The 27,875-nt window shown below is 44.0% G+C and overlaps 1 protein-coding gene across 1 annotated transcript; it reads right to left on the bottom strand.

Annotated features, from left to right (window-relative positions):
* Positions 1-980: 980 nt before the first annotated feature.
* On the bottom strand, positions 981-26,028 carry engase (endo-beta-N-acetylglucosaminidase). The gene is made up of 14 exons (XM_080775942.1): positions 25,895-26,028; positions 24,341-24,423; positions 22,912-23,113; positions 20,502-20,650; positions 19,195-19,349; positions 17,385-17,533; positions 13,832-14,003; positions 11,144-11,250; positions 9,626-9,737; positions 9,109-9,293; positions 7,292-7,434; positions 5,870-5,969; positions 5,084-5,201; positions 981-2,364 (listed from the first exon to the last, which is right to left on the bottom strand). The coding sequence occupies exons 1-14, from the start codon at positions 25,960-25,962 to the stop codon at positions 1,969-1,971; spliced, it is 2,139 nt and encodes a 712-aa protein (XP_080632068.1). The 5' UTR covers positions 25,963-26,028; the 3' UTR covers positions 981-1,968.
* Between the last annotated feature and the right edge of the window lie 1,847 nt (positions 26,029-27,875).

Here is a 27,875-nt window from a genome sequence, read left to right as displayed (position 1 = left end):
CATGAATCTCCCTCTCCGTGTGTGAGAAACTAAACGAGAACACTGCATCTGTCAAGTGTGAGAACGTATTTAGAAGGCATTTGTAGAATCTGCCTGCAGATGGGGCTTCTTTTTTTATTTTCCTCTGAGGCAACTCGTACAGAGCTTCCTCAGGCTGGAACAAATTAAAGCCTGATTAAGGTTGGCCTTAACCAGGCTGGAACAAATTACCAAAGCTGGCAAATATCTGATGGCTCTTCACTCTCTCTCCTGGCAGAGATTGGTGGGAGAAATATACAGTAGTCCAGCAGCCGAGGTGGATAGTGGATACTAGCAGCCGGTCAGCAAGTTGATTCATGAATGTATATAGACAATATTTTAGGCCAATAAAAGACTATACCAAATGTCCCGATTTAACAAAAGAAGCCTGTCGGCTGCCGGACTACAGACTGTAAAAAATAGGTATAAATCCAGACAAATGGAGGTAGCTGGCCTCTGCAGACCACCTGAGGGATAACCGTGAAATTGGTGTATTTTAATCACAAGAAGTGGATGCAAATTGTTTTATTTAGCAGGGACAAAGCAGAGTAATTAACATGGTATTCTGTAATATAAATGTGCCATATTTAGATTAATCTGCTGTCCCTCCCCAGGCAATCTGATACAGAGTATAACAGATACAGGGGAGGGAAGGCAGATGATGCTCATGATTCAACTTAATTTAATTATAGAAACTAATTATACAGCATAGCTTCAAGCAGTGACCACAGAAACTGGTTGAACCAGCAGGGGGCACCAAATAGCACCTTTTTTAAACCATTACAAAACGGGATCTTAGCCCATTCTGGGCGGGAACCCCTTTTGGTGTGTTAATAGCATTATGTTATGCTTTAGCTATTGAAAAATAGCAGATATACAAGCTCATACAAGCTTGTAGGTCTGATATTTTTTTTTTAAATCGAAGAACGACTGACATAGAAACATAGCTTTTTTTGGAAAACTCAGGATGTAGAAGACATTTTTAGAATCTGATCTCAGGTCAAAATGGGTCAAGGATATAGACAACATCAAATACAAATATGAATGCGTGTTGCATAGTCAATCCGAAACACGTTATTCTTTGCTGTATTGCTGTCCCATGATGATTTCCCTGAGCAGACACACGGTCACACCCCGAGACTTGTCCCTCATGTTCCCGCCCTCCTAGTCCTGTGTCAAATGGGCAATAAGTGCTTCAGTTGTTGAGATACCCCATAGCCTACCAGAGGTGGAACCAAACACAACATAGTCTTTTTTTTAAGGCCTCCCATACATGAAATGGATTCTTGTGTAATAATATGTTACTGCAAAAGTGGTGAAATTGATATATAAAGTTATACACCCCAAACTAAAAAATAAAGCCTGTCCGTCTGGGGGTTGAGGCACTTATAAAGTCATGTAGATTCACAATGGAAGCTCTGAGAGGTTTAAAACTCGGCATACTTGAAGCCAGGACTATACCTCTACATTCTAGAATAGACTGCATGTCAATATCTGAATGTCAACATGAGATATAGTCATTTGAACACATACCTACAGTAGGCGGAATTGTAAATCTATTCTTCTCTACTTTGTAGTGACTCTGGAATGAATTGTCATGTCATATGAGGGCTTGTAGGAAAGGTGAGGTTCTACTGAATCCAGCAATAGAGGGTATGCGCGTGACATCATCATCAAACCAGGAAGTTATGCAGGAATGCTTACTGAGTGGCAAAAAACCACTTTCTGGCCTTGACAGACAGCCCATACATCCACACAGAAAATAGCCTCATCCTTGCAGGATTGCATTAAACAACGTTAAACAAAGTTAAACTCACTTTGCATGTTGCTTTGCCACTCGATGTGCCATTCACTTTAAGCATGCGCATACCCTCAATACCAGTTGTGTTTTGGTTCTACCTCCGGTAGCGGGCATCTCCAATTTTTGGGTCCATCGTCACTAACACTAGCCTATATCCGCTCCTCGGTGTAGCTGAGGCTGCGTCTGCCCCAGTGGCTCTCCGGCACCACGAAGCCCTCCCGCGTCACGGGCTCCACCAGCAGCTCCATCAGGCCCGGCGCCTCGGCCACGGCCAGCTCCGTCACCCGGAACAGGGTGGAGTAGGAGCGGCCCACCAGCACGGGCCGGTCCCCGGGGGGCACGCGGGGGTCCGGCCCCCGCAGGCGTCTCCAGTACACCCTGAAGTGCCGCACCAGCTGCGCCGGGTTGGGGTAGCTCCAGCGCAGGGTGGCGTTGAGGAGGAGGCCGCTGGCGGCGGCGGTGTCGCCCCGCAGCCAGACCACGTCGTAGACACACACGCCCTGGACCGACTGGAGCGGCGCCGACAGACTGGCCTCGTCCAGGACCTGACAGGACAGAGCAAAGGAGAGAGAGTAACTATAGAGCTGTCCCCCCCCCCCCCCCCCCCCCCCCCGACTAATATGAATACATTTGCTGTTAGTCGACTGAGCACCCCCACATCGACTGAGAGGCTTGTCATTAGCCAGATTGAGCACAGCAGGTGAGATTGAGATTCTGGAGTCTTATCAGGCCAGCATGCGCACTGTGCGATTCAAGTCACAGGCAGTGGCACATTGCCACACAGCAGGCAGACACACTCCACATGCACATTGGAGATTGATTAAAAACAGTCAGAAAGCATGTTCAAATGTGTATGTTTTTTTGGGGGGGGTTTTTGTGAACATCGACTGAGAGGTGGTCAGTCGACTGAGACCCGTTCCTATCGATTAGTCGACTAATCGAGGTCAGCCCTAGAGAGTACTTCCCTGAATAGGGAATTGAAGGACTTAACCCATTTTGACCTGGGAACGATTCTACAAAAAATGTCTTCTAAATGCTGACGGTTATCTGAAAAACCCATGTTTCTATGTCAGTGGTTATCAAACGGTTTCATGTCAAGAACCCCCAAAAATATCTGTATTTGGCCGCCGACCCCCGTCTGAAAATATGTTGGTCCAGTGACCTCCCAGAAACAAAGATTTGAGTTAAAAACGTTCCCTCTGAAAGAATATATATATATATATTCAAAGATTTGTGCCACATTTTCACGATTTTTCAAAAATAGAATGGGGCATTGGGGTGTTGTGCTTTTTTAAATATATATTATATATCCTCTCTTCATAAATGTAAATAGTATCCCAAGTGGCACACTTAGGATACTACTTATTTCGATGGAAATAAGCGAATTGGCACAAAAACCCAACCCCCATTGATTGAGGGCTTATATTATATTAGGGGAAATAGCCAATAATGCACTTTTGCACAAAATAACACCTGGACCTCTTTGGTGGGGACGTAACGACTACAACTAAAGGTAAGAAAGCCTTCTAGCATGGAATTCTCCTTTAAAGTATATACATCTTAAAATAGCGTTCAACTTTTGTTTCACGTTGCAGCATGGACTTAAGTAACCTCAAACATATTGCATCAAAACGACATTTTCAAAGGTATGTATTATAAAATATATAAAACTATAAAATTATATAAAACTTTGTCAAATCCAACTTTTATATAAAATTGGATAATTAATTGTGACAATATGATAGCACCACTTTTATAAGAATATTGTAACGGATGTGGCTAAGAGACAACCCGTTTCTTTTGTTTGTTTTTTTTGGTTACAATTGAATTATGTTATTAATTGTGGGGAATTAATGTGTTATGGCATATAGTGTTCAAATGCATTTGATGTGTTCCACGCCTTGAGGGAAAAGGATATTTGAGTTAGTTTGTGTTGTGCAAACTTGGTATTGTTTTACGAACTACAGCCAGCACATCTTTTTTGTAAAGCCTTTTCCTTTCAAGCAGAAAACCACTGGTCATATATATCTATGTATACATAATGACAACTGAACATTTGTTCAACGATTGTTGGACAACCACTTCAGAAACTGTATACATCCACGTATGATAACAGCATCCTAAGGTTAGCAAGGAATATCACCTCAAAACACTAGCCATGTGTTGTATGGAGAATATAGGTTGCTACCTTCAGGAAGGAGATATGGTGTCCCTGCATACAATAAAGTCCACCAGTCGACTTTGAGGCTACAAATGTCTTCTAAATCATGACAGTTTGCTGAAAAACCTATGTTTCTATATCAGTGGTTTTAAAAATATTTAATGTCAAGGACCCCAAATTTTTTATATATTTGGCCACCGACCCCCATCTGAAAATATTGTGTTTCAAGGGACCCTCCAGAAGCAAACTTTTGAGTAAAAAACGTTCGCTCTGAAAGGATATATATTCCAAATTTGTGCCACATTTTAACGATTTTTCAAAAAATAGCAGAACTACAAGCTCGTAGCGCGGCACTGAGTGCCGCGCTACGAGCTAAACCATAACATAATGCTTCATGTCTTTATGCATGTAATATTGTTTTGTTTTTTTGTGCCATGTCAAATGTGTGTATACAGTATGTGTTTTGCATACATGGCTGCTGGGTCTGACAATAAAGTACTATATCATAATATCATTATGATATCAAGTGAGTACTATAGACGAATAACAGTTTTAAAGTCCACATTTTATTCTGACCCCTCCACGAAAAGGCCTCGTTGTCCTGACCCCTTATCCATCATCAACAAACCATGTGCAAACCCAGTTTTGGCACAAACAAGGGGCTAAATTATTTTCGCTCCTATGCCACCAAAATGTGGAACGCCCTACCAACAGTCATTAAGACATGCAAATCCCTTGACTCCTTCAAAACCGCCCTTAAAGGGCACCTACGGACGGCTGCAATTCGAAACAGGCCCGGAATCCCCACCCCTTTTCCCCCTCACTGTATATACGTTTCTTTTCCCTTTTTACCTCCTCTATGATGAATTCCTGTTCTGTTCTTTGGCTGTATAGAAGTGTCTGTTTGTACGTCTCCAAATGTTTTGATGAATTGAACAAGGTGGACCCTCTTGTAAACAAGCGTAATGCTTCATTGGGTCGTCCACTCACAGTTAACCGTCTTTGTATTGAGTTTGTGCTTGAAATGTACTGTAATTCTGCAAACTGTCATTTCAATCAATCAATGTACAGTACACTAAACATTATGATATATGTGACCTCACCATGAACTCTCCCACTCGGCAGCTGAAGGGCGTGTCCTGACGAGGCTCCGCCCCCTCCCGCTGTATGATCACGCACACCTCCCGCAGTGCACAGCCAAGCAGCTCCAACTGGGAACACCTGCCCACAGCGCCACCCACAGGACAGGAAGATCAGGTTTGCTGGGTACTTAAAACCAAAATCGTATACCTAGTGAGCTTAACATGACGACACCTTCCAAAGCACTCCTCTATAAAAGCTTGGCGTCACATTTATGGGATCATAATATGGGGGCTGATCTTTGCCTCTACCTGTCTATCGCGGGCCGTTCCCCATTCGAGGCTGGTGTGAACCGATTATCTGCCCAAATTAATCTGTAGTGTGAGCCAGGGCCCGCGGGGGTCCACAGATCCAACCTTAAACCTCCCTTTCTGCTCACAGATGCATCGGGCGCACCCCGATGTTTGACGTTTAGGATTTAAAATCTAGATGACCGTGGGGCCGTGATGGTGGGAGTTGCGACGAGCAGTGTTGTTTTCGTCGACTAAGACTAAGACGAAAAATGTTCGTCGACTACCTTTTTTCACTGACTAAAACAAAACAAAAACGAATCTATGATGACTAAAACTAAGACTAAATATACTGACAAAAAATCAGTTGAGAGAACCACTAGTTCCGAGTCATGTGTTGATGTTTGCTATAATGGACAGGATCCCCCCATCAGATATTGTAATATTATTCGTGGTCCAGTGTGGACTTTGGTGTTCCGAATGGCCCCAGTGGAGGTCGGATAAAAACCAGCGCCTCACCTGACAGTCCAGCTGTCTGGATTCCACTGACCACACCTTTGAGAGAGCTGTTTAACCAAGTGGTGGTTGGTATCCAGAACTCCAGGAGACATACTGGTGGCTGCACACACACGCAACACACACACACACACACACACACAACACACACACACAAAATGTACTTGAATAACACAATCTGGATTGCGGCGCATATGCACATGGTGTATATGCTTATCACATCAATAATACTGAACAGTGAAGAGTATATTTTGGCCAGGTCAATATACAGTATGACTCAAGTGCTACTTTTGTATAATTCAAATGTGAAGAAGGCTTTAAACGATACAGTGAGGTACTGTACAGCAAACGTCGATGAACATTTCCCGGTACATGTTCTGGTATTGAATAATTGGACATGTAAACAAACACAATATCTCACAAATAAAGAACATTTGGGGGAGGTTTAATTTATGTTAACCACAAAACTGGACCCGAGTTGGCTCTGTACTCATGGACCGCTTTTTCCCGTCTTACTCAAATTAACTTCACCAAAGATATCAGATCTACAAGCTCACAATGGGCCACCTTGCGACACATTGTGAGCTTTTAGGGCTAATGTTCTCCCCAAATACGGATGCCGGGGTCCAAGTGCTTTAAATATGTGACCGATGTTGATGATGGACAAGTGATTACATGTCCTTAATGACATATAGTAACACTGTAAACACAGTAAATGTAATGACTCTATTGCTTTATGTATATCCTGTCCCTGACGGCTTGTAATGGTTATTTTATCCAATCTCGTCAGGCTTCGTAAACTGTATACTGTATATGTGAACCGGGCCATTCATCCAGCATGTGAGCACAACCAAATGCACTGGCGATGTCCTGCACTGCCTTGTGTGTTTAAAAAGGTATATATATATATATTCAGTGATTTCACTTAATTCAAATATCACTTATTTTACTATTTTACTACTATAGAGTGTGCTGACCATATAAGGAGTTACTCCCTGTCCCCAGATAACGCCTAGGGGTCAAAAAAACCGTAGGTTTCGTTTTTGGCTATAGGTGGCCCAGCCTTCATCCAATCAGGATAGAGAGGGGCCTTCCGCCAATCGGGATCGAGCGGGGGCGGGCCTTGGTGTGTGCTGTTGGCCTGTCGCGCGCGCGCGCGTGTGTGTGTGTGTGTCCACTGTAGTGCGTGCATGTGCACATCTTGTTACCGGGGCGGACCAAGGGGCTTTCCAAATCACTTAACGTACTGGAGATGTCCTGCACTGCCTTGTGTGTTTAAACCAAACGTACTGGAGATGTCCTGCACTGCCTTGTGTGTTTTTAAACCAAACGTACTGGAGATGTCCTGCACTGCCTTGTGTGTTTTTAAACCAAACGTACTGGAGATGTCCTGCACTGCCTTGTGTGTTTTTAAACCAAACGTACTGGAGATGTCCTGCACTGCCTTGTGTGTGCACAGACTGGCGTCAGTGGTCTTCAGCTCCAGAGAGACGGTGACGCCCGGGGACAGCTTGTAGACCATAGACACCATGGAGCTGGAAGCTAGCAGCACGTTGAGAGAGAACAGCCTGAGAACACAAAGAGAGAGAGATGTCGTCCTGAAATTATACAACAAGTAAAGGAAAAAGGTCTGAATTATGTTGGAATCGCTGCAAGCATTTTCCCTGGACCAAGCGACGAACACTACAATACCCAGAATCCTCGACTCTGGCTTCACGACGTTCTCCGACTTGGAACAGGTTGGATTCTCCGTCGGTGCATGGCGACCGAGGCGCAAGCCTCGTCAAATGTCTTCGTACCAGTGATGTTTTTGGCAGCACATTTTGATTTAAGTTTTAGTCATAGTCTTTTGAATAGTTTTCATTTAGTTTCAGTCACATTTTAGTCACCTGGAATGTGTTAGTCTAGTTTTAGTCGACTACATGTCATGAGATTTTAGTCGACTAAATCTACAGTTGATTTAGTCGGCTAAAATGTATTTTGGCGGGTCTTGATGCCGTTTTTACACTTGCTGAAAATAGCCGATCTACAAGCTCACTTTTCAGCATGCAACCAAGTGTAAAATGACTTATACTGGATCTCTTGTCCACTTGTCCCTTCCTAGCATTTTAATCTAGTTGTTATCTGTTGACGAAATTGTCAATATATCTTAGTTTTAGTCGCCTGTGCGATTCAATCATGATTCACCCCAACAGATACGATCACATGGAGAGAAAAACAGCAGAGTGGCACTTCGTCTTCTACTCCATTCAGCGGCATGCAATTCATCCAGTTTCATTGGCGGGGGGGGGGGGGGGGGGGCAGTAGCTCAGGGGTAGAGTGGCCGGTGGAGCGGCTGGGATGGGAACCGTGTGGTCACCAGCTCGATCCCTGTGGGCTCCCTCAGAATTAGTGTCGAGGTGTCCTTGAGCAAGATGCTGAAGCCCTCCTTGAGTGTCCTTGAGCAAGATGCTGAACCCCTAATTGCTCCCGATGTGGTGCCTTGCATGGTGAATGTAATGCGCAAGTCTATGTAAAAGCGTAAAACGCATCTCTCCTCTATTTCTTTTTTTTTCACGGAGGCGTGCTAACCGCCACGTATCGTTTATTCTATTGATATTGATGCGATGACTATACCTAAATAATCTCACTTGCACACACCTGAAAATAATACGATTGCAAATCATCTTGGCCCCAAGATCACAGCGTTGTGGGCTTGTAGATCCAAGGTCTGCCTGTTGTCTCTGAATGTTCACAGACTATGGCACGACCAGGCTTGTGTGGTGATTTTTTTTGTTGTTGTTGAAATAACAAGCACACCACACTGATGAAGGCTGGATAGCCGAAACGTCTGTCATTCAGTTATTATGTAGAAAATCGAAATACACTCTTGCCACTGTGTTCGACCCGGTATACCTTTGTTTTCGTGATGTTGAACAGAGTGGATAGTGCACCAGAAGTCAAGAGTGCGGTGGTTACACGAAAAGTAATGAAATAACAAGCTCACACACACACACACACACACGCACACACATGGCACACGCAACACACACACACACACCACTAGTAAGTGTCGTAGTCGTACATATTCTGAAGAAAACCTGGAGACGTGTAAAACAGAAAATCTAAATTTGACCAAACAGGGCAAAGTCTTTGCCACGGACACATTTGCACGCACGCACGCACACACACACACACACACACACACACACACACACACACACACACACCACGCTCGCACAGACACACGCACACACACACACCTGGCACATATCTTGTCAAGGCTGGCCGGCAGGACTCCCTCCAGCAGCAGAGCGCAGCCTCCGTTCCAGGCGTCCTCGGGGCAGCCTCGGCTCCTCAGCCAGCCTCCGCCGTCCAGCTGGTCGTGGTAGTAGAGAGGCTGGGGCTCCTGAGCACTGAGGTTGAACCAGCTCCGCCCCGCCTCCTGCTGCACACGCACACGCACACACGCACACACACACACACACACACACACACACGCACAGACACAAACACACGCAGTCACACAAACACACGCACACGCAGTCACACATGCACACGCACACACGCACGCACACACACAAGCAACGAAATCAAATGGCATCTCTCTCTAGTGATGGAGAGTAACATTAAGTACTGTACTACACCAGATTTGAGGTATTTCTTTTTACTTTACTTTCCTTCTTTTTTTTTTTATATATATATATTTTGGGGCTTTTTCGGCCTTTATTGGATAGTGTACACTGTTATGGTGTGACAGGAAAAATAGCCCTGCAGTACCTGTCCCAACCAGTAGAGGGCCTTGCCGAAGCCCTGGCAGAACGAGGAGATGAAGGGCAGAGGTGAGGCCGGCCGGTGCACGAACAGGAAGTCGGACAGCAGAGCCCAGAACCTGCAGACAGGACGTGACATCACAACACAGCGCAGCGCTGTATAGCGTGGGATGGTTCTTCTAAAACCAGTGGTCCCTGATGGGGTTCCAGCCAGGTGGTCCCCATGCTAAATGATGGTAACCAAATGAACCCTTATAGATCTTTAACTCTAAAGGAAACGGGTCTATTTGGTTTAATTTTACACCCTCAAGAGTTACATTGTTGCTCTGCATTCTGCATCACTTTTAACGAATTTTCAACGACGTCTACACAATTAGAGAATATAGAATAATTGTTATTTTGATCGTTTGTTCAATCTTAACCAACAACGACAAAATATTCTAAATCCGAGAGGCTAAATCTCGTCAAATGGTGGTCTGTGGCTCAAATGCCGAATAAATAATGGACCTTGATATGAAAACGGTTTGAAAACCTCTGATCTAAACAGATTAGTCCCCATGTTTTAGTCTGACCGCGATAACCGGTACCTATCTGCCGATAACGATTCTGACGTTATACGGATTATGCTGCCTTCAGACATTACAAACACACACAAAACATAAGCGACAGAGCCATTGACGGTCACTCCAGAGAGCCACTATAGTTCCACAGTCACTCCAGAGAGCCACTATAGCTCCACAGTCACTCCAGAGAGCCACTATAGCTCCACAGTCACTCCAGAGAGCCACTATAGTTCCACAGTCACTCCAGAGGGGCCACTATAGTTCCACAGTCACTCCAGAGGGCCACTATAGTTCCACAGTCACTCCAGAGAGCCACTATAGTTCCACAGTCACTCCAGAGAGCCACTATAGTTCCACAGTCACTCCAGAGAGCCACTATAGTTCCACAGTCACTCCAGAGAGCCACTATAGTTCCACAGTCACTCCAGAGAGCCACTATAGTTCCACAGTCACTCCAGAGGGGCCACTATAGTTCCACAGTCACTCCAGAGAGCCACTATAGTTCCACTAAGTTGACACTAAGGTCTCAGAGGCACTACTTATTATAAAATTATAGGTCAAATTTGAATTACCGTTTAAAAATGTCACGCCTCAATGTTTATGCCCAGCTATGAATACGACTATCGGTTCATATTTTGAATATGTTTTTAAGTGTAGCAATAGTGAAAACAGCACAGTCACCACAGACCAGAAGCTCCGGCCCCGTTCAGGTGTTTAACCCATTCTGACCTGAGATCAGATTCATACGAGGTTTCCACTGGACACACACTGGTCTGATTAACCCATTCTGACCTGAGATCAGATTCTAAAAATGTCAGTCGCATTTTCGAAAATAGCAGACCTACAAGCTCGTAGCGCGCCACTCGGTGGCGCGCTATGAGCTTGTAGATCTACTACTACTACTACTACTACATGTAGTGTTAATGTCCAGTGTGTGGAGACAGGAGTGTGGACATGCTCACTTATCCTGGTTGTCACGAAACACAGTCTTATCGTGGTTGTGCTCATAGACCCAACCTGGAGCAAAGATGGCCGTGGAGAAGTTGTGTTTCCGTATGAGCGCCAACGCCTGCGGACGGACAAGAGGAAATGATCACCTTGGGGCTATTTAGAATGTCTAAAACACATCGTAATGGTTATATCTGGTCTAAAACGTTTCTTAGTGGTCTATAGGCTTAGATTAGACATTGTCATTTCAACAGATAGATATAGACGGTCTATAAGACGTTTACAAAAACTGCTAAAATATAGAAATCAACCTTTATTTATATAGCACGTTATAGCACAACCGAAGTTGACCAAAGTGCTTCACAACAAAAAGACAAAAATTCAAAGCAGAGAAACATAGCATACAGAATCAACGTGGGACATGGAAAATACTGTACAGGAGTGCCTTAAAAGGTTAAAATCAGTTCACATTAAAAGCCAGGTTAAAAAGGTGCGTTTTGACAATGTTAATTGTTTGAGCAGCTCTAATATGGGGGGGGGGGGGGAGGTTGTTCCAAAGCTCAGGGGCTGCCACCGCATAAGCGCGGTCACCTCTTGTTCTGAGGGTTCGGGGTAATTAGCATCTAAGCTAAGCCTAGACCGCTAATATATAACCCCGTTTAAGATGGACGTCTAAATAGCAGAGTATTGCTCAGTGGGATCTGTACACATACACGCATACATGCGCACGCACGCACACACGCACACACAGTGAGGTGTTGTTTTTCTCAGAGCACTCTGCTTCATTAACCCATTAAGACCCGAGACCGGTTCTACAAATGCCTTCTAAAATCAGTAGTTCTCCAAAACGGGCGGTTGAGCTAACCGCCTGGGCCCGGGAACCACTGTTCTAAAAAAACCACTGTTCTAAAAAAAAAACACTGATCTAAAAAAAACACTGTTCTAAAAAAACCACTGTTCTAAATCCCAAAAAGTATTCTGAAAAACTGGGAAAACAGCCCATCAACAAGTTCAGGTCTACTCTAGAGTAGACTCATTAAAATTTGGATCGGCAATCGGAGCTAAAACGCTGGCGTCAGTCGGGGTTGTAATTATAACAACAGCAGCATTTCCAAAAAGGCAGACAGGCAGGTTTTTGTTCTGCGTCAACGCCAAGACAATACACAACAACTACTGGTCTACTGAGAAACCTCACTCATAAACACACACATGCCTGCCAGACTGGAGTGGAAGGATGACTCCATTTTGAAGGGCCTTTAAGGACACATTAAAGAAGGAACAGGAACCGTGGAGGACGGTCAGCCGTGCTGATGTAGCCGTTTCATGTATAGAACGCACACGCGCACATACACGCGCACATACACGTGCACATGCACACGCACCTTGGCAAACCCTATACATACCCTGTTGTACGGCAGATTCTTTTTTGGGGGGGAGGGAGGGCCTTTTATCGATAGATAATATACAGTACTGACTGACAGGAAACGGGGAGAGAGAGACGGGGGCCTTATAGGCCTTTGTGTAGCCCAGACGGCTACACAAAACTAAACCGTCACAAAACTCAAGGGTTCGAAGCCACTGCGATATATTATGAAAACAACAATGGAAATGGAAATAAGCTATGGCGCCGTTAAAATACTGATGGCAGCACCTGGTCCAGTTTCATGTGTACGGTTGGCACATAAACTGTATAGATACAGTGGATGTAGAGGGTTCAGATTTCAGTTCCTTCTTTCGGGCTGAAAGTTTGATGATGAGACAAATGTAATATTTTCCACACGACATGGCAAAATATGGATTATCTTCATGTTCTGGGTGGACTTAGTAAACATTCTCAATAGTGTAGTCTTGTCTCGACTTGTCAAGCCATTCTGACCTGAGATCAGATTCTAGAAATGTCTTCTACATCCTGACAGTTTACCATTCTGACCTGAGATCAGATTCTAAAAATGTCTTCTACATCCTGACAGTTTTCTGAAAAAGCTATGTTTCTATGTGTCAGTTGTTCAGACCTACAGACCTACAAGCTCGTAGCGCGCCACTCGGTGGCGCGCTACGAGCTTGTAGATCTGCTATTTTTCAATAGCTAAAGCATGACATAATGCTAACACCAAAAAGGGGTCCCGTCCCCAAAATGGGTTAACCCATTCTGACCGGGCACCCATTTTGGTGTTGGCATCATGTTATGCTTTAGCTATTGAAAAATAGCAGATCTACAAGCTCATAGCGCACCACCGAGTGGCGCGCTACGAGCTTGTAGGTCTGCTATTTTTGAAAAATCGAAGAACGACTGACATTTTTAGAATCTGATCTCAGGTCAGAATGGGTTCATCAGACCAGTGTGTGTCCAGTGGAAACCTCGTATGAATCTGATCTCAGGTCAGAATGGGTTAAGGTTGGCTGTGGTTGATGCTAGTACCCGCATCGCTGATACTTCTGCTGTAAGGTGCATTCCTGTGTGTCAATTACCCCGATAATATGATTGGTTGAGTTTCACATTCCAAGCTGGACGTCAGATGACACAAATGCATGTTTTCGTCTGTGTCTTCAAAATGCTTCCCCCGATCAACCAAAGAAAGCGCCTCGGGGGATCCACCAGTATAGATTTTGAAGACATAGTTGCCCACTCCTGCCTCGCACACGTCACGCATACATACGCACGGCACGCACACGCAAACACACACGGACACGGACAGGCCTACCCTGTTGGTGTCAAACATGCCTCCCACCACCTCGCCCCTGGCGAACACGTCCACCCCGACGTAGATGTCGGCCTGGCGGCCCTGGGCTCCGTCGAAGGCCTCCATGCCCTCCAGACTCTGCTCCGTCCAGTTGTAGTTGGTGAACAGACCGTCACACGCGTCGAAGAACACCCTGAGGGACAGAGAGAGAGAGACAAAGAGAGAGAGAGAGTCTATCTTTTTGCAAGTCTTGAACAGTTTCTGCATCAATCATGTATATAAAGTAAGAGTTAGTACTCTCGGTTTGACTTGTTGTTACTCTGTTTTGGGGTGCCAGTTAGGCAAATGGCTAGTGGCGAAAAATAAAACTTCTGGGAACTCAGACACAATTTGGTCCACTTTGGAACAAACTGCTTATTTTTTTAAAGTCAACCTTACAATGGTTTAAAAGGATAAATATAGCATGAACCACATGAACCTGTAAACCATATAACCAGGGATAGGTTACCCAAAAAGCAAACCTTCACTCAATACAACAGTAAATTCACACAGAAGAACTCGGGTTGATTGGTGTCATTCACAACAACTTCTCCATTCTGGAGGACATAAATCACACCCGTGTGAAGTGAGGGGCGTTAATATATTAAAGTCTAACTCATATTGATTAGGTGATGTAATGGTGCCAAACGGTGCCAACACAAACATTAAACGCCATTAACAATAAAGAGACAATATGACGTAATGAGCTACAAAATTACGTAAGTTTTCTCTTCATTGTCAATGGCGTTTATTAACCCATTTTGGAGCGGGAACCCCTCTTGGTGTTTATAGCATTATGTCATACTTTAGCTATTGAAAAATAGTCTTCTTTTTTTTTTTTTATCGTGAAAATGTGGCGCAAATTTTTGAATACATATTCTTTCAGAGCGTTTTTAACTCAAATATTTGCTTCTGGAGTGGGGGTCCCTGGAACTACATATTTTCAGATGGGGTCGGCGGCCAAATACAGATAATTCTGGGGGTCCTTGACATGAAAAAGGTTGAGAATCACTGACATAGAAAACTGTCAGGATTTAAAAGACATATTTTAAGAATAGTCCTCAGGTCTAAATCGGTTTAACAAACAAACATTAAACCTATCGACTAAATCAACTGTAGATTTAGTCGACTAAAATCGTATGATATTTTGTCGACTAAAACTAGACTAAACTCTAAGACATTCCAGGTGACTAAAATGTGACTCAAACTAAATGAAAACTATTCAAGAGACTATGACTAAAACTAAAATCAAAATTTGCTGCCAAAAACAACACTGGATCGAGCCACGGTTCTTTCAATGAGCCGACTTCTCTAAGATTTATCGTACTTCAACTTCAAATTAATTCCCATGTTTAGAGATCGCATCAGTCCTCTTTAACCCATTCTGGGTTGGAACCCCTTTTGGTGTTCTAAGCATTATGTTATGCTTTAGCAGATCTACAAGCTCATAACGCAGCACTCTGTGCCGCGCTACGAGCTTGTAGGTCTGCTATTTTTTTTAATCGTGAAAATGTGGTGCAAATCTTTGAATAGAATATTCTTTCAGAGCAAACGTTTTAAGTCAAATCTTTTGCTTCTGGGGGGGGTCCCTGGAACAACATGTTTTCAGATGGGGGGGGTCGGCGGCCAATTACATATATTTTTGAGGGTACTCGACATGAAAATGCTTGAGAACCACTGACATAGAAACATGGGTTTTTCAGAAAGTTTAGAAGGCATTTCTAGAATCCATGAAAATGTCCACGGGGCTCTCATCTCTGCCAGTTAAATCTTCCAGGCAGATAAATAAAGGCAGACGGACAGGTTTTTTGTACCGTTTCATCGACAAGACAACAATAAACCCTACCGGTTGAATGAGACAAACATCACTCATAAATTTAAAAAGACTTTCTGTTTTGAACAAACATGTTCCTTAGAAGACCAGACTGGAATAACATGCATTGTTTTCAACTTGCAGACGAGGGCCTTTAACCCATTCTGAACGGGAACCCATTTTGGTGTTGGCATCATGTTATGCTTTAGCTATTGAAAAATAGCAGATCTACAAGCTCATATCGCGCCACCGAGTGGCGCGATACGAGCTTGTAGGTCTGCTATTTTTGAAAAATTCGAAGAACGACTGACATTTTTAGAATCTGATCTCAGGTCAGAATGGGTTCATCAGACCAGTGTGTGTCCCGTGGAAACCTCGTATGAATCTGATCTCAGGTCAGAATGGGTTAAGGACACGATAAAGAGGAACAGGGAGGCACACGCACGGCACGCACACCCTTGTGTAACGGTACCCTATAGACTTTGTCACATGACAAATGGCAAAAATAGGACATCTCTACACGCTCACGTGTCGTAATGAGACGTGTTGAGAGCATGCACATCCGACTGTTATGTTACTTTCTTGGCCGACTGGCCAAGAAACCGATTGGTCCAGCGGTTCGCGAGACTAGCCCCGGATGGACGTACAGACAGACTTAAAATAGGGTGCATTTTGCACCCCAAAACTACTGCTACTGTTTTTTTTTATTCTAGTTCATTTTGCTAGCTTTAGTTATAATCATTTCTTCTTCTGTTTTCTACACGAATATAACCACATTATAACCATATAAAATGAAATGGGAGTTAAATGCTGCAATTTGTAAAAAATGGCAAAATACTGTATGACTCCTAACGTCGTTGAAGTGGGACTCATAAAATGTCCCTGGGACTCATCTAAAAGACCACCCCTGCAACCCGGGACTCGTTACATTGAAAACCTATTTACATCACTGATGTTAGACGACTAATCCACTTAATAGAAAGTCACTCATTGACGTTGAAATATGCCTAAACCGTTGCTATTTTTGGGGAAAAAAAACGTGAAAATGTGTGCAAATCTATATATATTATTATTTAAGCGAACATTTTTAACTCAAATCTTTGCTTCTGGGGGTGATTTAGAAGACATTTGCCTCAGGTCTTTGCCTCAGGTCTCTCCGACCCCCCTCCCAGCCACTCACCTGTTGTTCTGGTCGAGTTAATTCCACTAGTGCACACCTTCGTCTCCCCGCCCACCCAGCCACTCACCTGTTGTTCTGGTCGAGTTCATTCCACTAGTGCACACCTTCGTCTCCCCGCCCACCCAGCCACTCACCTGTTGTTCTGGTTGAGTTCATTCCACTAGTGCACACCTTCGTCTCTCCCCGCCCACCCAGCCACTCACCTGTTGTTCTGGTCAAGTTAATTCCACTAGTGCACACCTTCGTCTCCCCGCCCACCCAGCCACTCACCTGTTGTTCTGGTCGAGTTCATTCCACTAGTGCACACCTTCGTCTCCCCGCCCACCCAGCCACTCACCTGTTGTTCTGGTTGAGTTCATTCCACTAGTGCACACCTTCGTCTCCCCGCCCACCCAGCCACTCACCTGTTGTTCAGTCTGGTTGAGTTCATTCCACTAGTGCACACCTTCGTCTCCCCGCCCACCCAGCCACTCACCTGTTGTTCTGGTCGAGTTCATTCCACTAGTGCACACCTTCGTCTCCCCGCCCACCCAGCCACTCACCTGTTGTTCTGGTTGAGTTCATTCTGCCATTTGAGATGTCCGTCCTGCAGCACACTGTCGTACCACAGCACCTGGCTGCCGGGGAGCCTCTCGTGCAGCTGGTCCGTCAGGTAGCGCAGGAACAGAGGCATGTTCCTCACCGCCACCTCCTGGGGGCAGCAGAGAGCCTCATCTTTAGTGTGTGTGTGTGTGTGTGTGTGTGTGTGTGTGTGTGTGTGTGTGTGTGTGTGTGTGTGTGTGTGTGTGTTTGTGTGTGTGTGATTTTGGGCATTCACTTCTAGTCATTTTAACTAGTTGACTAGTTGCCTAGTTGACCAGTTGCCTAGTTTACTAGTCGACTAGTCGAACTATCTATTATGTAAAAAAAAAAAAAGATTTTAAAAGATTACTGAGGTTAGGGTTAGGTTTAGGCATAGTTTTACTGAGGTTAGGGTTAGGTTTAGGTATAGTTTTACTGAGGTTAGGGCTAGGTTTAGGTATAGTTTTACTGAGGTTAAGGTTAAATGGTAAATGGTAAATGGTAAATGGTGCATTTATATAGCGCCTTTATCCAAGGCGCTTTACATAGATTGTGCATTACATTCACCCATTCATACACCGATTGCGGCGGAAGCCATGCAAAGTACCAACCAGCACATCGGCATCAGCAATTTGTCTTGCCCAAGGACACTTCGACATGTAGACAGGAGGAGCCGGGATTCGAACCGCCGACCCATGGATCATTGGACGACCTGCTCTACCTCTTGAACCACAGTCGCAGGGTTAGGTTTAGGTATAGGCATAGTTTTACTGAGGTTAGGGCTAGGTTTAGGTATAGTTTTACTGAGGTTAGGGCTAGGTTTAGGTATAGTTTTACTGAGGCTAGGTTTAGGTATAGTTTTACTGTGTGCAGCATGCTTTCACAGAAGACACGCTGGCTTCTATGGAATCCAAACGAACTTTAATCCATGGAGGAACTTACACTGAGGGTGTTCTCTATGTTAACCAGCCAGCTGTCGACCATTTATTATTATTATTAATTTTTTATCCCACGATTTTGTAACCCATTTTTCACCCCTGTGTCAATTATCTAATGTAATCCTGGGCTCTACACACCCTCCGCCAACCTGGGGAGAGCAACGGACTTGAACTCATGCTTCCTTCATGCCTGAGTGTCCAAGTTGCTCCTTTACACCTGACAGGGGGGAGTTTCCCTGGTTGGACGTATAGCGCGTGGGAGGAACACGTTATTCCAGCCAGTTCCTTTCCCCTCCATCAGGCGACCCCGGCTGGCCAGGGGGAGGTAGTTTTAGAGACCAGGTTTACTGCATGTTTTTTTGTGAGGGTATACCTACCCTATAGGGGACACGGGGAGAACATGTGAGGGTACCTACCCTAGGGGACACGGGGAGAACATGTGAGGGTACCTACCCTAGGGGACACGGGGAGAACATGTGAGGGTACCTACCCTATAGGGGACACGGGGAGAACATGTGAGGGTACCTACCCTAGGGGACACGGGGAGAACATGTGAGGGTACCTACTACCTACCCTAGGGGACACGGGGAGAACATGTGAGGGTACCTACCCTATAGGGGACACGGGGAGAACATGTGAGGGTACCTACCCTAGGGGACACGGGGAGAACATGTGAGGGTACCTACCCTAGGGGACACGGGGAGAACATGTGAGGGTACCTACCCTAGGGGACACGGGGAGAACATGTGAGGGTACCTACCCTAGGGGACACGGGGAGAACATGTGAGGGTACCTACCCTAGGGGACACGGGGAGAACATTGATGACCTGGACCAGGTTATCAGTTTACTCACACTCAGCGTGTTCTCGATGTTGACCAGCCAGCCGTCGAAGCCGTAACAGTGGCTGACCTGGACCAGTTTATCGGCCACGGCCCGATACGACTCCTCGTCCTTTAGGAAGGCCTCGCACACTTTGGCCCCGTCCGTCCACTCCGTGATGAAGGTCCCTGCACGGGATGGGAAAACCAACCAATCAGTCACAGGCATCAGTGGGGGGTTTTTCAAGCTTGCTGACCAATCAATCAATCACGGACGGCATCAATTTGTCACGATCAAACCAATCCTAACCCGAGAGCACACCGACTGGCTTGGGAGTAAATTAATTAGCAATCGCGGTCACGGGATGGGATATGTTTTTCAAAGCACGGTAACGGGCAGTATACTGAAGCAGCTTGTATAATATGCATTAGCCTGGGTTAAGATTGAATATTAATATTTACATGGTGCTCATGACACCACAAAAGTCTTATTTTGCCCTTACTAAATTGCCCTTATTATTCTAGCTACAACTGAGAGCATGCGTTACATTTGCATACATCCAAAGACATGTACGCACGCGCGCACACACACACACACACACACACACACACAGCTGACCAATCACCACTATATGGTTACAGATAATCCTTGCCGAAACCTCAGGTCACATTCACACCAGAGAGCTTTGCTGCGATTAAAACGAATCCTGCTGCGCATTTTCAGAAAGTGCACTTCGTTTGGCAGGTGTGAAGGCTCATTCGAATCCTAATGCGTATCAAAGAACCGCATTCTACTCCGAGGAAAAACGGGGGTTTCGCTTCGCTTCCAATCGCACTTGATTACGATTCGGTGCAGGTGTGAATGCAATCCACAGTAAATAAAGGAAATGAAGCAAACAATGTGGCGGCTGAGGAGCTGAACACAGTTGGAGACGGAGAAGGCATATTTTACGCAGCGCAAAGATGTCCCGTTTACCATGGATAGACGTGGTCAAATGAGGAGACTGAAGCCCTGATGGAAATGAGGACGAGTACATTAATTTAAAAAAACACATAAAAACACTGCTGTTTTTATGTGTCTGCGGATGACAGTGTGAAGGCAAACCGCAGCAAATTAAATATGCAAGAATCCCAATTTCTCCGCCCATTCGCATCGAGTCTACCGAAGTATTAGGTGGGAATGTGACCTCAACCTATTACAATGCAGACCCAAATCCGAAATGAAAGTCCATCTCATCTAGGCTGGAAAAACCTGGATTTAGGTATCCCAATTAGGACTCATTTCTCGTACTGTATAGAAAGCCCACACAGAGCTTTTTGGATCACGTTGTTGTGGCTCACCCAGGACAATGACTCCATGCTTGTGTGCGGCGTTGGTCCACACGGCGGGAGGAATGGTCACCATGACGTGCGTGAAGTAGTTGAAGATGTCGATGTATTGCCAGTGGTAGAATGCGTACGGGGCCTCCGAGTGTGTCCCCTGAGGGAACCTTAACACAAGGATAAGAAATAAGAAAAACGTTCGCTCTCTGAAAGAATATAATATTCAATGATTTGTGCCACATGTTCTCGTATAGTTGAGTTTTCTGGAAAAACTCATGCTTCTATGTCAGTGGTGCTCAATCCTGAAAATATGTTGTTCCAGGCACCGCCCAGAAGCAAAGTTTTGAGTTAAAAACATTCACTCTGAAAGAATATATATTCAAAGATTTGTGCCACATTTTTCAAAGATAGCAGACCTACAAGCTCGTAGTTGAGTTTTCTGGGAAAACTCATGCTTCTATGTCAGTGGTGCTCAAACCTGAAAATATGTTGTTCCAGGCACCGCCCAGAAGCAAAGTTTTGAGTTAAAAACATTCACTCTGAAAGAATATATATTCAAAGATTTGTGCCACATTTTTCAAAGATAGCAGACCTACAAGCTCGTAGTTGAGTTTTCTGGGAAAACTCATGCTTCTATGTCAGTGGTAACCTGACGCTGCCAGATGAGGGCGGTATTGCGGAAACATATTCCCCAACACAACACTCATCTGGGATCTCTGACGGAGTTGAGCCCTGAGTCAGATCTGCTTTGTACCGAACCAATCAGCGTGAGCTAAAGGCGGGATGCGGATGTGACGGTATATAGACACGTCGATATGATTGGTTGTGTTTGCACGCCCACACGGTGATAGACAGACGCTCCCATCCAATCATCTACCATGTATCTTGAAAAAAAGGAACAGCCCCGTCATCGAATTTGCTTCCGCGATCCCAGATCCAAATAAGCTGTGAAACAAATTTGTGTAGCAAGCTTTTTGGATCTGGCAGCGTCAGGTTATGTCAGTGGTGCTCAATCCTGAAAATATGTTGTTCCAGGCACCGCCCAGAAGCAAAGTTTTGAGTTAAAAACATTCACTCTGAAGGAATATTCATATATATCGATTTTTCAAAAATAGCAGACCTACAAGCTCGTAGGGCGGCACTCGGTGCCGCGCTATGAGCTTGCAGATCTGCTATTTTTCAATAGCTAAAGTCTATAACATATAATGCTTAAAACCCCAAAAGGGGTTCCCGGCTTCCCGCCCTTAATGGGTTGAATAGATAGATTGTGCATTATACATTCACATTAATCAGCAGTGCAATTAGTTCTACTGCTGGTGACATTTAATTTCAGTTCTGCTCACAATAGTGACATTTAAAGATACAATATACATTTACTCATCAAAATTGCTTTCTACATTCTGAGATACAGAAGAGCAAAACAAAAGGGAATAATCCAAGGGAATAATAATCTCATTAGATGTTTTCATGCCCATGGTGCATTATCCTGCAACGGACGACAAACAGTAGCTAAGTGTGTCTCATTTAATTGTGGCTGCCTTCATCTGTCGAGTGCATGTGATTTAATATGATGAAGAAGACAATGGCTTGTTTTGATACACAACTGTGAAATTCCCCCCTTTTACTTGTTTATCAGGAGAGGCTGCGTATCGCACACACTTTTGAAAACTGTTCAAAGAAAATTATCGTTTTTAATTTAAGTAAGTAGGGAGTAAAACTTCCCCTCATTGTAAAAAACGTTTAGGTTTTTGTCTTGTCTGCCTTTATTCATAGTTGGACAGGAAAGTGAAGATGGACAGGAAAGAGGGAGGGAGACACGGTGAGAGACACGCAGCAAAGGTCGTCAAGAACGGGACTCGAACACGCGACGCGCTGTCAGGCCAGAGCCTAGTGCAGGGGGTGGGCAACTGGCGGCCCGGGGGCCACATGCGGCCCCCACCTTCACTTAACGCGGCCCGCATGTTAATATCAGTATACTGATATAGTATTGGTTTCAGCTGTTCAATTCCATTAAATAAATGACTAGCACTTAATGACTAGTATTAAAATGTTCTTTTTGACATCTTTTTGTGTCCAATGTAGTTAGGTTAACAGTTCATAAAGTTAACATAACTACAACTAAATGCATTTGAAATTCAATAAAAAAAAGGTTACTTTTCAGGATTCCAATTTAAAAAAATAGCAAAACATTATTCAGGTTTTCAATTCAAATATAGCAAAAATAGACGATCTACAAGCTCAAAATGCGTCGCAATGCGACAGTAATATGCACTGTGGCCCTCTCCATCGTCAAAGTTGCCCACCCCTGTGTATATAGCATGTTGTGCCTGGACCGCTAGGCCAGCAGGTGCCCCCCTCACTGTAACTATTACAAAAAATGTCCTCGTTAGCCGCAGCAGTTACAGCCCAAAGCTAAACGAGCCCATACCTGTCGTCCAGGTAACCGCCCATCATGTCATGTGACACCAGAGTGCGGAGGGGGGAGGCGGCCAGCGAAGGCTCCCGGTCGGCCAGCAGGACGGTCGCCACGTCGAAGGGGTTGGCCTCGCTCCGCTGCCACGACAACAGCTCCTCCATGGTCTGAAGGCCACTGCTGATTGGCTCCGTGGTGTCTGCGTCGTATTGCTTGGCTGGGCCAAGCGTAATCAACAGAAAGTCAAGCGCAGGCGGTCACATTCAGCATAGGCTAGAGGGTGCAACAGTTAGTCAAACTAATCATTATCATTATTAAACGATATTAAACGCTTATTAAAATATATATCATCAGTAATTTAATTGTGAAAAAATAGGGCTTAAGTGGTCAATCATTAAGTGGTTTGTTTGTTATATAAATTTGAATTGTCATTCATCGAAAAAGTAATAGAATAATCGATAGTTGCAGCCCTAATTCAGCATAAAATGGTCTCCCTTTGTGATTTGATGTCATGCAACCGACTGTCCTATAACCTCAATCCACCACACCAATCCTAAGGCTGTAAAACACACATTTGCATCAAGAGGCGTCAAGAAGACTATAATACTTAATGTAGGCTGCTAGCTAATAACCTAGAAAATTGCAATTAAACTATTTAATTAACCACGTGAACCCTAGTGTCCTTATGCTGGGGTGAACATTCAGCTATTAGTGTACACAGCAAGAAAAAACAGGAAGGGGCCCAGTATAGTAAGTGGTCAAAACAGTAGGCTACTATATGCTTCATAGTTATTACAGCATTACAGCGTGAACTGGAAACATGAAGTATGCAATTTCAGGATGGCCATGTAATTGCGGAGTTTTAACCCATTTAGGCCTGACCTTTTAAAAAGGTCTTCTAAATCATGACAGTTTTCTGAAAAACAAATCATGTTTCTGTAGCAGTGGTGCTCAATATTTCATGTCAAGGACCCCAAAAGCAATCTGCATTTGGCCACAGACCCCCCCCCCCCCCCCCCCCCAATATGTTGCTCCAGGGACCCCCCCCCATAAAACAAAGATATGAGTTAAAAACGTTTGCTGTGAAAGCAATACATTCAAAGATTAGCACCACATTTTCACGATTTTTCAAAAATAGCACACCTACAAGCTCGTAGCGCGGCACTCGCTATGAGCTTGTAGATCTGCCATTTTTCAATAGCTAAATTATAACATCGCTATGAGCTCGTAGATCTGCTATTTCTCAATAGCTAAATTATAACATAACTTAAAACACCAAAACGGGGGTTTCCGCCCAGAATGGCTTAAGTATAAGGTTGTGAATATAAAAGTAACTGACCGATACATACTAGTGAACTCTAATTATATATACACATGAATACATAATTATACTGTATGTGTCGTGTAATACACATTACACAGTGATCATAAAGTCAGCCTGTACCTGGCAGAGACGACGGTGTGTACTTGATGACTTCATGATGAACACTACTGGAATCCATGGGCTGGTCCAAGCAAGACTCCAGCCTAGTGGGAAGAGGAACAAACATTCGCGGAGATGACTGTGTGTACAAAGCTAAACACAGTAACATGCTCAGTATAACTCTTTTCCACCGGTTGGTTCCCAATGGGAACCGGTTCAGTTCTTTTGTGGTTCTTCTTAGTCCATGAGCCAGAGCTCAGAGCCAGGGGCAGCGGTGGCCGAACGGTTTGCGGAGCGGTCTTGATATCGGAAAGGTCGCTATAGTTCGTATCCCCGCCGTCCCCGGACCGGCACGTTAAAATTACCACCGCTGAAGTGCCCTTGGACAAGGCATTGAACCCCCTACCATGAAATGTTCTATGAGCAGGGCCTGGCTGTAAACAAGTTCTTGAGCTTAGTCCAGTTACCCTGGGTAAACATAGTAACTTTCTTTCTTTCTTTTTTCCGAAATTGTTGGGAAAAACTAGACCTATATTAAATTGTTTATAGGATCAATCCAAGTAAATTAATACATGATAACCCTTCCACAGTAGGGGCTTTTTCATATTTTCGATTATTTTGCATAATATGTTCCTACATAGTGCCTCATTTGCATATTTTAAAATGTAGAATTAGTAATACAATAAATCATTGTCTTCGTGTAAGTACTCAATTGGGGACGTGTCACGGTGATAACAATCTAATATAGGTATGGTTTTGCTCCACTCAATTCATAATTAACGTTCCAATTTTGGAGCTCTGGCTCATGGACTAAGAACCAAAAAGAACCAACCGGTGGAAAATAACAGTGGAACTAAACCGACCATTTGTACACTGGCTATATAGAAGTGTCTATCTGCACGTCTCTAAATGTTTTGATGAATTGAACAAGCCAAACAAGTGTTAACCCAATAATGCTTTATTGGGGTCGTCCACTCACAGTTAACTCACAGTTGTGCTTGAAATTTACTGTAATTCTGCAAACTCTTAATAAATATTTCAATCAATCAATTCAATCAAACACTCTTGATGTTAAAGCTGGTATTAGTGATTTATTTTTTATTTATTTTTTAAGTTATTTACTTATTAACTTGTTTTGTCATTTACTTGATGAGGATGATACATCATTATGTTGTCATTTCCATCACTTACAATGTCACTTGTTTATCCTGTGTTCTCTGATTGGATCAAGTTGGTATCCCATAATCCCGAACTGAACATGTATTTTATGTTTTCTAAAGAGCTGGTGAGAGAGGGAAACCCATGTAACTGGAACATTCCCAATCCCAGATAGCAATGATTACAGTCGGAATATAGCGCTATTGAACACACAATTCAACCAAGAAACGCCACCACCTTGCACCACCTTCAAACTGAACAATGAGGATGTTAGTGCTAATAGTGCATGCAGAATAAATGTTTAATAACTATGTCAGCCGCTTTAGAGAGATCACAGCCTGCTCTGCTGAACTCCTGCATGCATCATGCGAACTATTCAAAGAGGCCATTACAATAATAATACAGTAATACAGTAACCTTCTGCTTGTCGACTCGGCTGTGTCCGCTGCAGCCCCTGCTGTTGGTGAAGCGTCCACTCCGTCCATTGCAGCAGCAGCGTTGTTACAATGTTACAACAAGTTACAAGAACAATCCTACATGAATGTATGTAATGTGAACTACGCTCACCTCTTCCTGTTTGTGGTCACGTCCACGTGTATTGTACACTGATTGGCTGCAGGATTGTTGTGACGCCCACTTGGGGAGAATTTAACCAATGGATGATCACGTTGGGAGTGTCTACTGTCTAGTAGCGCGTTGTGTGCATGTGTGTATGTGTGTGTGTGTGTGTGTGTGTGTGTGTGTGTGTGTGTGTGTGTGTGTGTGTGTGTGTGTGTGTGTGTGTGTGTGTGTGTGTGTGTGTGTGTGTGTGTGTGCGTGCGTGCGTGTGCGCGCAACTGTGCGTGTGTATGCGTGCGCGTAGCACTGAGAATAAATTGCACAGTTTTGACAACAGATGGCGCAACGCGCAAGCCACAATGTTTTAAAATAGAAATAAGTAAAACGCCCTTTGTTAAATGCATTGAAATATGCTTTAATAATACAGTATTTAAGTCCATCAAATGTTTTAGTCCATCAAATGTAAGAAGACATTTCAATTAATAGCTAATAAAAACATTGTTATTTATTAAATCATGATATTATTAAGGGCTTGATTTCATTCATTGCATCATGATACTATGTGATACTGGTTAGGGTTAGGGTCGACGACAGAGTACAGCCTCTTGCAATGGGTCTGGTCCACAAGATTCGATACACTACCAAGATACCCATGTACCTGTCTAGATACTTCCTTAACACCAGAAGGAGTGCAACAAACCATGTACAACCCAGATTTGGCACAAACAAGGGACTAAATTATTTTCGCTCCTATGCCACCAAAATGTGGAACGCCCTACCAACAGTCATTAAGACATGCGAATCCCTTGACTCCTTCAAAACCGCTCTCAAAGGGCACCCACGGGTGGCTGCAATTCGAAACTGACCCCTGTAATCCCCCCCCACCCCTTTTCATGTTTCTTTTCCCTTTTTACCTCCTTTATGATGAATTCCTGTTCTGTTCTTTGACTTTGGCTGTATAGAAGTGTCTATTTGTACGTTTTTCTATTTTGATGAATTGAACCAGGTGGACCCTCTTGTAAACAAGTGTAATGCTTTATTGGGTCGTCCACTCACAGTTAACAGTCTTTGTATTGAGTTGTACTGTAAATGTACTGTAATTCTGCAAACTGTTAATAATGAATGATGAATGATGACAATCAGACAATAGCTGGTATGTTCATGTTCTTGAGATTCTAACTCCTTTTTCTGTGGAATTTCTGAACCTCAGACTTCCCAGTAACTGATGATAACATTGGCAAACTTAATGGAACAGTGCACAAAGCCGGTTTATAGTGCACTGTTCTGTTCCGTGGAAGAAAATACAAAATCTTCACTTTGCCACATTACTAAATGCATGGTCATAAGGACCACATGCAATACCTTCACGGACCACCCGTTGAAAACCCCTGTACAGCTAAATGTTTAATTTAAATAACGGCACAACCACAAGTTCACACTCTTCTTCATGGTGATGTATGTGCTCCTAGATATATTATATAAATGAATCAGTCTAAAATCTGCATTCCTGAGATCACTAAATAGACCAGTGGTTCCCAAACCTTTTCATGTCAAGGACCCCCAAGTTGACATTAGTCCGCGGACCCCCATTTGAAAAGATATGCCAGGGACCCCCATAAGAGAAGATTTTTTACGGCCCTAGCAGTGATTCTCAACCCGTTTAATTTCAAGGACCTCCCAGTTTGACATGCATTAGTCTACGGACCCCCATTTAATGGCATTTCTATCTCTGGGACCCCCAATTTATATTGTAAAATCAATGTTTCTGTAACTCTGATAGTGTATACAAATCCATTTGTAGCCTACACTCTCTGAGTTATAGACAGTATACAGACCCATA

This window comes from Protomyctophum bolini (assembly GCF_963924005.1).
Source record: "Protomyctophum bolini genome assembly, chromosome: 11".
NCBI classification, from domain to species: domain Eukaryota; kingdom Metazoa; phylum Chordata; class Actinopteri; order Myctophiformes; family Myctophidae; genus Protomyctophum; species Protomyctophum bolini.
The sequence above is the reverse complement of the archived record's forward strand: the minus strand, read 5'-3'. Positions and strand labels throughout refer to the sequence as shown.

Coding starts and splice junctions, on each gene's coding strand:
- engase (XM_080775942.1), bottom strand. CDS start 25,962: ATGGACGGAGTGGACGCTTCACCAACAGCAGGGGCTGCAGCGGACACA. Junction 24,424..25,894: donor GCCGAGTCGACAAGCAGAAG/GTTACTGTATTA, acceptor TCTTCCCACTAG/GCTGGAGTCTTGCTTGGACC. Junction 7,435..9,108: donor CTTGACAAGATATGTGCCAG/GTGTGTGTGTGT, acceptor TTGTGTTCTCAG/GCTGTTCTCTCTCAACGTGC.